Source organism: Lepus europaeus, chromosome X (assembly GCF_033115175.1).
Source record: "Lepus europaeus isolate LE1 chromosome X, mLepTim1.pri, whole genome shotgun sequence".
Lineage (NCBI taxonomy): Eukaryota > Metazoa > Chordata > Mammalia > Lagomorpha > Leporidae > Lepus > Lepus europaeus.
The window spans coordinates 83,136,137-83,145,754 of NC_084850.1; the positions used below are offsets into that span (position 1 = coordinate 83,136,137).

At 47.2% G+C, this 9,618-nt stretch overlaps 1 protein-coding gene across 1 annotated transcript; it reads right to left on the reverse strand.

The window, feature by feature from the left end:
- Positions 1-2,627: 2,627 nt before the first annotated feature.
- Positions 2,628-6,302, reverse strand: LOC133752716 (doublesex- and mab-3-related transcription factor C1-like). Its single transcript, XM_062183077.1, has 5 exons — positions 6,261-6,302; positions 5,309-5,445; positions 4,025-4,085; positions 3,710-3,854; positions 2,628-2,740 (listed from the first exon to the last, which is right to left on the reverse strand). The coding sequence occupies exons 1-5, from the start codon at positions 6,300-6,302 to the stop codon at positions 2,628-2,630; spliced, it is 498 nt and encodes a 165-aa protein (XP_062039061.1).
- Positions 6,303-9,618: the final 3,316 nt, after the last annotated feature.

Sequence of the window (9,618 nt, forward strand, 5' to 3'; positions counted from 1 at the left end):
TACTTAAAAAGTAACATAAATCTCTCTCTCTCTCTCTCTCTCTCTCTCTCTCTCTGTGTGTGTGTGTGTGTGTTGCTAGTGGCAAGTCTGAAAAGCCCTGCAGGGAAATGATATTTGGTCTCCTACAAACAAAAAGAAACAGAGAAAAGGGCCTCACTCTCTTCCCAACCTGTATCACTTTGTTTATTTTGTGCTTTTTCATTTCATGTCACATCCTTTCACCAAAATACACACCTTCATTCACCCAAATATTTGCAAGACAATTTTGTACCAGGGTCTTAGTTCTTTTCCAGGTCCCTAGTTCCTTCCCCTCAGATCATGTGGACTTGTTTGTGTATTGCTGGAAGAGGGGCAGTTTTGGGATCTTGTATTCAGGTACCTAATCAGGGGAAAGAAGGAAAGTGTGAGTTGGACTTCAGCCTTGCTCCATGTCCTGAGTGATTTGTGTTTTTGCAATTCTGTCATCAGATACAGGATATAAGAACTCTGACTGCTTAAGTTGCAATTTGATATAATCACCATCAATCGTCTCGGATAAAAAGAGAGAGAGGGAAGGTAGAAGAGGGGCTACATCATAGGTATGAGTGCATGCCCACGTGTGTCCAATTGAGCTTTCTGGCTGTCTGGTGGACGTTTCTGTTGCTTTGCATGTTTAGAACTCCAACAGAAGACTGAGAAGCAAGAATAGGTCTGGAAGGTCTGAATGATTATTACAAATCCATAGGATTAAGAGGAAATAAAGGACCCACAAACCTTGGGGAAAAAAAAATCTCCTGACTTTTGTCTGCTGCCTTGAGCTTTGAACATTTTAAATTTTATTCTGCAAAATTATTATTAGCTGATTAGTGGATGGCAAAGACAAAGGAGTTTTTCCTGATCTTGGACAAAAAGCTTTCCTGAAACCATGAATGAAAGTGACTTTTACTCTTTGAGTGTGCTTCCCTGTAGTTAGGATGGAAAGAATGAGCCATAGTTCACAGGGGTGTTGTGAGGCTATGTGTGCTTAGCATAGAGTGAGCACAGACTATATCAAAGACAACAACACTTCCTCATACTGCATGAGTGATTCAAAGTAGGAGCTGGGTGGATCTCACTCCCCCTCTTTGATTTTTGTTGTCCTGGATCATCCCAGTGACCCTATCAGACAATTCACTTTGGACCTGAATTAAACCATCATGCCATTAGCCAGAGATGGCTTACATTGTTCGCTTTCACTCACATGCAGTGCTGAAAGAAGAAACCTCTGCCAACACTGACTGTAAGGTCCTGGGTTTCAGCATCAGTGTAAGGTTGCCACAAAACACACCCAACACCAGAGTAATGGAAAGGTTTTATTGGAGAAAACCCAGCAAGCTGGAGGGAGGGGGAAAAAAAGGAGAAAGAGAAAGTAAGAGAGAGAGAGAGAGAGAGAGAGAAGAGGAAAGGAGAAAGGGAGAGAGAGCGAGAGAGAGGAGAGAGGAGATGAGAGAGAAGAGAAGACAAGAAGAGAGGAGGAGAGAGAAGAGAAGACGAGCAAGAGAGGGAAGCGAGAGAGGAGAGAAGACGAGAGGAGCCGAGAGAGCCACATGTTCAGGAACAGGTCCTTTTAAAACTTTGTCTTGCAGGGCGGGCAGGGAAGCAGAAGCAGTGAATCCCATTAGGATGGGGGTGGAGCTTGACATTGGTGGTTGGACCATGTGGCCACCTGGCTTCCAGCAATGGGGGGGGGGGGCTAGGGCCTAGGATAGTGCCAAGGTGTAGATTGCGCCATAGATAAGACTGCACCATTTTCCTAACACTGACAAATTGAGTAAATTTACATAAAAATCTAGAATTCCTTATTCTCTTGTCAAATTCGCATTGTTAAAAATGTTCCCACATTACTCCATGACAGCAAATGGCTTGAGCAGAGCAGCAGCTGCCATTTTAAGGACAACATGCATTGGGAGTTGTCCACATCAAGTAGGACCTGCTTAAACATGATCTGCTTAATCCTGTGATCATTGCCATTCTCCCAGCCCTCTGGACAACTAGAAACAAGCTATACCAGTAGAACAAGTCTGTCGATTGCTCAGTGAATAAATGCCCCAACTTTTTACTCTATTACCTTCTTATCTTGCCTTCTTAAGAAATTCCACTTATTGGGGAAGGTGATATTCATTTTGAATCATGGGTTGAACAAGCGTGTTACAGTCAGAATCATCTCTTTTCTGGTGCAGTAACAAAGACCCATACTTTCCATGCCTTACAACAAGAGTTTATTATCTGCTCACATACAAAAATAGACATAAAGGCAGAATAATGCCTATGCATGAATGAATACAGATGTGATTAAACAGGGTATGTCCCCACTCACAAGAAAAATAAACAGGCTTACATACAAATTCATTGTGAACTCCAATGACATATTTATCTTTTTAGGTTAAATGTTTCTATTGTTAATAAGAAGCAATAATGAATTCAAGTACCTAAAGGAGTAAGAGTATTCAACTTCAACCAGGGAATTGCATCACATAATAAAAAGGGTCTGCAAACTTATAAAACATCCTACTGCTCTAAAAATTCAGCAGTTAGCTCTAACCATTCTGCAACTCAGAAACAGGATATCAAATAGGCAGTTCCTTAGACATGTGCTGTCCTCTGGGCTCTTATCTCAAGAGAGAGATGCAGCCTATATATCCAATAGGCAGTGAGATGGAGGTAGTAGGCCTGGGGTGCAGAGCAGAACCAGGAGGCTGGAGTGTTTTATCTCCAGCAGGAGCTGTAGACAGAAAGGACAAATTCAGAACCAGGTCACATCCATAACCCTGCCAGATTTCCCCTGTGTGTTTTCCAGGCCCCTCACAGATTTTTCACTGCGATGATTGCACAAGCCTTGGAACTCTTTACCTATATTTCCATCATCTGAGTCGTCTGCCTAAACCCGCCAAAGATAGCTACCATGTCTTTTTGCTAAGGCTTTGGTGTTGGAATATGCCTCTCCCTAACTTGAAAACAATCCCTGGCTCCTCAGCACGTGCACTTGCTGGGCAGGCATCCCACTCCTTGATTGGTAACCTGTGTGGACTATTCCCTTCCTTTCCAGCAGTTCCTTCAGACCTGTTGCTTCACTCACACACCAGGCCCTATTCACCAGGCTCATGTGAGGGGACACAGTCCTGCTCCTTAGCCTCACCAGGTGTTTCTCCACTCAGAGCTCCTACAACCCATCTTCTTTGAAAAAATCGCTGAGATTTGGTTGCACAACACAATGTGGGAAGGCAGCCAAGTTCCACATTGAGACTGGACAAAAAGATGCAGAAGCCAGGTAAAAGGACTTCTAGACCAAGCTCTTTGCACCTCCCTGTGTCCTGCCCTGGCCACAGCAGACCACAGTTGTCTGGAAGAGAGCCCCACACTGAGATCAAGAACCTGGTTCTCCCACTTGTTATGCACATGTAATAGAGCAAGTACCTGCCTCTCTCAGAGGCTCAGTTTCCTTGTTGCTTGACTTCAGGACACAGAACGCATCACAGAACACAAAGCTTGACATTCTCAAAGTTCACTGGGCAATGCTCAGGTACCATATCAGGGATCACACTGAGGAGCCATAGTACCCAGAACCAAGGAAAGTCAACCCATTGAACCTGATTTCCCAGTTAGAAACTGCTGATTCCTGCTCACCTCAACCCACCTATTGCTCTTTCCCAACTATCCCCACCTTTGGGGTTCCCTTTCAAGGGCCTGCTACCTGGAGGGCCACAGGGCTGGGCCAGAGTGGTGGAGTCAGTTGGCACTGGGCGAGAGTATTTCAGAGCCAACAGTGCCTCAGCAGCCTCCAGCTTCCGCTGACACTCGGAAGCAGCAACCACATCTTGCTCAGAGCCTTTCTGGACCTGGAAAGAAAGGCCATCAGAGAACAGTGCTGGAAAGCCACACCTCCTCCCAATGGGACAAGTGTCCCTTCATGCCCATACTCCCTTCAACCACTCCCCAACCTGCTCCTGCCCACATCACGTAACCTCAGCCCACACCAGGTTTCTGGACCCCACACCTTCCCCAGAACCTGTGGCTGCAGTAGACGAGGGTCAAGGGTGGCACAAGGCTGAAGGATCAGTCTTGAGCATCTGCAAACAAGGAGAGGAGAGGCCAGGGGATTAAACCCTCTGACAGACACATAGCATCAGTACACAGAAAGTGGGGCAGAGTTTCTTGTCTGCAATCCAAAGGCCCATGGGACTATATTGTTGTGGCTTGAGCAAGTCTCTCTTCCTGTTCCATCTGTTTATGGTTCCACACCTCTTTTGCATATGTATCCTGAGACTCTAACTGCTGCCAGCCTTTCTCCCTATGGACCTCAGGGAAGATGATGGGAAAGCACAGGTGGCCGTGTTTTAATTTGCAAAGCCCTTGGAGAGATGTTATTGTCGTCCCTATTCAAGGACTGGTTCTCATCTCCATGTTGCCTGATACCCATGGACCTTGAAGGAGAAGCTTGCCTCACCCACATAAATATTGATAAAATGCCCCAGGGTTTCCCAATGTCTTCAATGGCTCACCCCATCATGACATGTCTTTACAGCATGGGCCTTCCACTCTGTCCATGTGATTCATGTGGAACAATTTCTCTGATTGCTGAAAGTCAACTATACAACAGGCCTTTGCTAGTCCTCTTTTCAATGCCCTATGTATAAAATTATTGTTCCTAGAACACAGGTAGGGAAACGGAGACTGGGACACATAAAGTTTCTGGCTCAAGGTCACACAAATACATAAAGACAAAGCTGGGGAAGGCCTGTCCTTGCAAGTTAGTCTCAGATTCCACCTTCTCCTTGGCCTTCACCTCTTACTTTTCTTCCTTCTTTTGATTTTCCTCCTCTGCTTCCTCCTAACCTGTGGCACCAAGCACAAGGTTGGGAACATGACAGCATAAAACACAACCAGTTCTGGAGCCGGCACTGTGGCGCAGCATGTTAACACCCTCGCCTGAAGCGCCGGCATCCCATATGGGTGCCAGTTCGAGACCTGGCTGCTCCACTTCCTGTCCAGCTCTCTGCTATGGCCTGGGAAAGCAGTAAAGGATGGCTCAAGTCCTTGGGCCCCTGCACCCACATGAGAGACTAGGAAGAAGCTCCTGGCTCCTGGCTTCGGATCGGCACAGCTCCGGCCATTGCAGCCAATTGGGGAGTGAACCAGCAGATTGAAGACCTCTCTCTTTCTCTCTTTCTCTCTCTCTCTCTCTCACTCTCTCTCTCTCTGCCTCTCCTCTCTCTGTGTAACTCTATTTTAAAATAAATAAATAAATCTTTAAAAAAAAACACAACCAGCTAGTGACTGGCACTCTACTCACGTGGCAGGCAACATAGGGGCCCTTTGGGGCTGTCCAGAAATAGCAAATACCAGTTGAGGCTCCGTGATCACTGGAGTGCAGGGCAGAAATGTAGGTTCTGGGGTCTGGCTGAACAGCAACACACTTGGGGGTGTCCCCTGTAGGGTCATAAAGCATAAGCTGCAGTCAGGTGTGGGGTTGGCAACGACAGGAGGTGTGTGCAAGACCCATGACCTCAGAGCTCTGAAGACCTTCAAGACCTTGCCTTTTGCAACAGGGGAAATTGGACCCTTGGGAGAAGAAGCAGTTTTGCCCAAGGTCACATGGATAGTATGTGGTAGGGTTGGAGGTGGAACCCATGCCTTTGTTTTTTTTTTAACTTTTATTTAGTAGATATAAATTTCCAATGTACAGTTTATGGATTACAATGACTTCCCCCCCTCATAACTTCCCTCCCACCCGCAACCCTCCCATCTCCCGCTCCCTCTCCCATTCCATTCACATCAAGATTCATTTTCGATTATCTTTATATACAGAAGATCAATTTAGTATATATTAAGTAAAGATTTCATCAGTTTGCCCCCACAGAGAACACAGATTGCCAAATACTGTTTGAGCACTAGTCATATCATTAATTCACATTGAACTACACATTAAGGACAGAGATCCTACATGGGGAATAAGTGCACAGTGACTCCTGTTGTTGACTTAACAAATTGACACTCTTGTTTAAGGCGTCAGCAATATCCCCAGGCTCTAGTCATGAGTTGCCAAGGCCATGGAAGCCCCCTGAGCTCGCCGACTTTGATCTTATTTCGACAAGGCCATAGTCAAAGTGGAAGTTCTCTCCTCCCTTCAGAGAAAGGTACCTCCTTCTTTGATGGCCCGGAACCCATGTCTTTGGGACACAGTGAAAAGGGTGCAGGCAGTGGATGAATGGGAGCCTCCCCAACTGGCAACAGACTCTGCTTACCAGATTGGGGATGTAGCAAGGGTAGGCCTGTGGCTGGGGCATGATGTTCACCTTCCCAGCTGTGAAAGACAAGAGACCACTTTGGTGAGCCTCCCCTTCCACCCCTCATCCCATCAACCCCACTTCTCTCTATCACAGCTCCGAATTGAGTTCTCATCTCAACAGTGGACCTTTCCCCTCCCCCACCAGATCCCCACATCTTTCCTTCCTACAAACACTTCGTTGGAAACACTGATGACTGTTTATTCTTGGGCAAGCTAAGAGCCAACCAGTAAATTACCCAAGGATTCTCCACAGTTCAGTAACTGGACTAGTGACAGAACAATTCATGTTTCTTCCACTCTAACTCAGACCCATTTCTTCACCAGACACTCACTGTTGACTCCTGCTCCTGTGGCCATATTCTTGACATAGAGGGGAGCCCTAGGAGCAATAGCCGTATTCTTCATCAGCCCTAGAGCCTGGTGTTTCTTTATCTGTGTCCCCTGCTCTCTCTTCTGGGAAGTCATAGTAGGCAAGGCCTTGCAGGGTTCCCTAAAGTAAGAGATTGAAGATCTAAGATTAGTCGCATTTAGAAGAAACTTGACCCCTCCCCTTATCAGACACCATACTCACGAGATGACGACACAATTGTGACACTGGCAGGCCTGGAAGCGGCAGTTATGCTCCTGGCCCATGATTTGGGTAGTGATGCCATGGTTGTAACAGCGTTCACAGAGACCTACAGCTCTTCTGGGGCCACGTTCAAGCCCACACAGGGTTCCAGTCTCACGCACAGTGGTGCTTTTGAAGTTGGAGGGGCAGCTGGGTACAGCAGATATTTCTTGGGGTTCCATGTTGCTAGGGTCGGGAGCAGAGGTCAGAATGGCCACATGATGTCTACCCCCACTGTTCTTCCTCTGCCTTTCTAAAACCCTGTCCAAGATGGCTGAATTTCTACACCCTCCTGCTCACCACTCCTATCTGAGCTTCCCCTCCCTTTTTCTCCCATGGCTTTGTGCAACCTTCCCCCTAATCTCCTTGCTCCTGAAGCCTGCTTCCCAGAGATCTCCAATCATTCATACACTCCTCTCCTGAACCTCTTGGCATGGGTCCAATATACATATGTGATCTGTTCTTTGTCCTCCTTATTCTTCTTAACCCACCATAAATGAATTTCCCTTTTGGGCACACATATGCACTCCTAGCCTCCTTCAACAATCACTACTCTCCACCACCACCACTTCTGATGGATCTCCCTGCATTCTGCTGCCAAAATCAATGACCCTTCTTGACATCCACCTCAACAATGGTCTTCCTAAGATCTTGCATTCATATACTCCCCACAAATGGGTTTATGCCCCTTGAGCTGGATTCTATTATAGTCTCAAGTATGTCCTGTATTCACCTTCCCCCCACCAATCATTTTGATTTTTTCTTGCACTCCAGATTAATCTTATTTTTTTATTTTTCTTTCGTTCTTTTTTTTTTTTTTTGACAGGCAGAGTGGATAGTGAGAGAGAGAGAGAGAGACAGAGAGAAAGGTCTTCCTTTTTGCCGTTGGTTCACCCTCCAATGGCCGCCGCGGCCGGCGCATCTCGCTGATCCGAAGCCAGGAGCCAGGTACTTCTCCTGGTCTCCCATGCGGGTGCAGGGCCCAAGCACTTGGGCCATCCTCCACTGCCTTCCCGGGCCATAGCAGAGAGCTGGCCTGGAAGAGGGGCAACCGGGATAGAATCCGGCGCCCCAGCCGGGACTAGAACCCGGTGTGCTGGCGCCGCAAGGTGGAGGATTAGCCGGTTAAGCCACGGCGCCAGCCTCCAGATTAATCTTAATTATTCACTTGCTCCCCCTTTAAACTACTTACCCTCTAATACCCCAGAATTTTTTACTGTACTCAAGGATCTCTGGTCCTATTTCCATTATTACTATCATCTTTCATCCCCTCAGTCACTCCATGTATTTCCCCACTCAACAGGTATTACTTGCGTTGACAAAGGAGCCAGACCCTGTCATTGCCACTAGGCATCTATCTCCTCAGCACGCCGATTTTCCTCTTGGACCCACACATCCTCTCTGCTCTCACACAAGCCCATGCGCTGTCTCCACAGCCTTCTTACTCTCTTCCGTACTCCTATCTACGCATGAGAAATGGAGCTTTCACTGCCGACTCCCGCCACCCGCCCCACCCCATGTCCTCAAGGAACACAATCTTTCCCTTCTCCCAACCTCAGAACCATAGCCATGGACACAGAGCTATCAACAAGGTAGCGGGGAGAAGGGTCCTCCCAGAAGGGGTTACTCATGACGATATGAGTGGGGTTGGCCCTCAGGACCGTGAGAGGGACCCCGCCTAGATGAATACAGGGAAAGTATTAGGGGTCCACAGCAACAGGAACGGAGGGAGAAATGGGCATGGGGAAGGTGGGTCAAATTCCTGACGCCCTCCTGTGGTTACCCAGAATCAAACAGCTTAGAGTTAGGTGGGACAAAAGTCCTGAGGTAATTCGTTCCTGGTTGACGCGCCCTCTGGCTCCCTCTAGCTCCCCTTCCCGCTCTTCCCACACGGACCAATAAGCTTTGAGTATAGTCTCACCCCTCCCAGTGGCTGGCGACCAATGAACTTCCAGATCCGGCGCTGCTCACGAACTGCCGGGCCACGCCCTTTGGCACCACGTGACCTCTACTGGTCCCACCAGCAGCTCTTGAGGCACCTTTCTTGCCCACGTTACGCTCCCGTCTTCGGCTGTGAACCATCTTGAGTGAATGCATGTGGAAATCATGTTAAATTCCTTCACTAATTTTCATTTAAACAGCACGTGTTCTTGCGTCTGCCCATATTCATTGGTGGAGCTTCTCACTCAGGGCAGATTTCTGTCCCTGACAGGAAATTTGTTGATGTCATAGACATCTGGATCCATAGTTGTGACTCTCGCATTTTGAGCTCCCTGCTCTGTTGTATACATGGATGTGCCTGTTCCTCAGACACAATATGCCAAAACCTCACTCTCTTAATGTCTAGTATATACAGTTTCTGTGACTTCCTGATCATCGCCTATCTCATCATCACAATTCTCTGCCTTTTGCCCCGCCCCCCGCCCATACACACGCCCGCTAGGGTCTGCATGTCAAGTTCCCTGAAATACCAATTGCCATGAATTCTGGGTGTGTTTTCTCGGAATCTATGTACCAGATTGCTGGCACCTGGCTCTTGGTAAGATAGCCAGCTTTCAGGACCACAGACTGGAAATATGTCTCTTTTTTGTGGGTCTTCACAGTCTTAATCTTTCCATTCGGATTAACATATCTTTTTAAATTTTTATTACTGTGCTCGTTTCAGCAGCACATACACTAAAATTTTTATTAGTATAAAGAGAAT

What these genes read in the sequence shown, in the direction of transcription:
- LOC133752716 (XM_062183077.1), bottom strand. Translation starts at nt 6,302, where the DNA reads ATGCCCCAGCCACAGGCCTACCCTTGCTACATCCCCAATCTG. An exon ending in CTTGCTACATCCCCAATCTG is followed by an intron (nt 5,446 to 6,260) that starts GTAAGCAGAGTC and finishes ATGACCCTACAG; the next exon opens with GGGACACCCCCAAGTGTGTT. An exon ending in CTCGTCTACTGCAGCCACAG is followed by an intron (nt 3,855 to 4,024) that starts GTTCTGGGGAAG and finishes CTTTCTTTCCAG; the next exon opens with GTCCAGAAAGGCTCTGAGCA.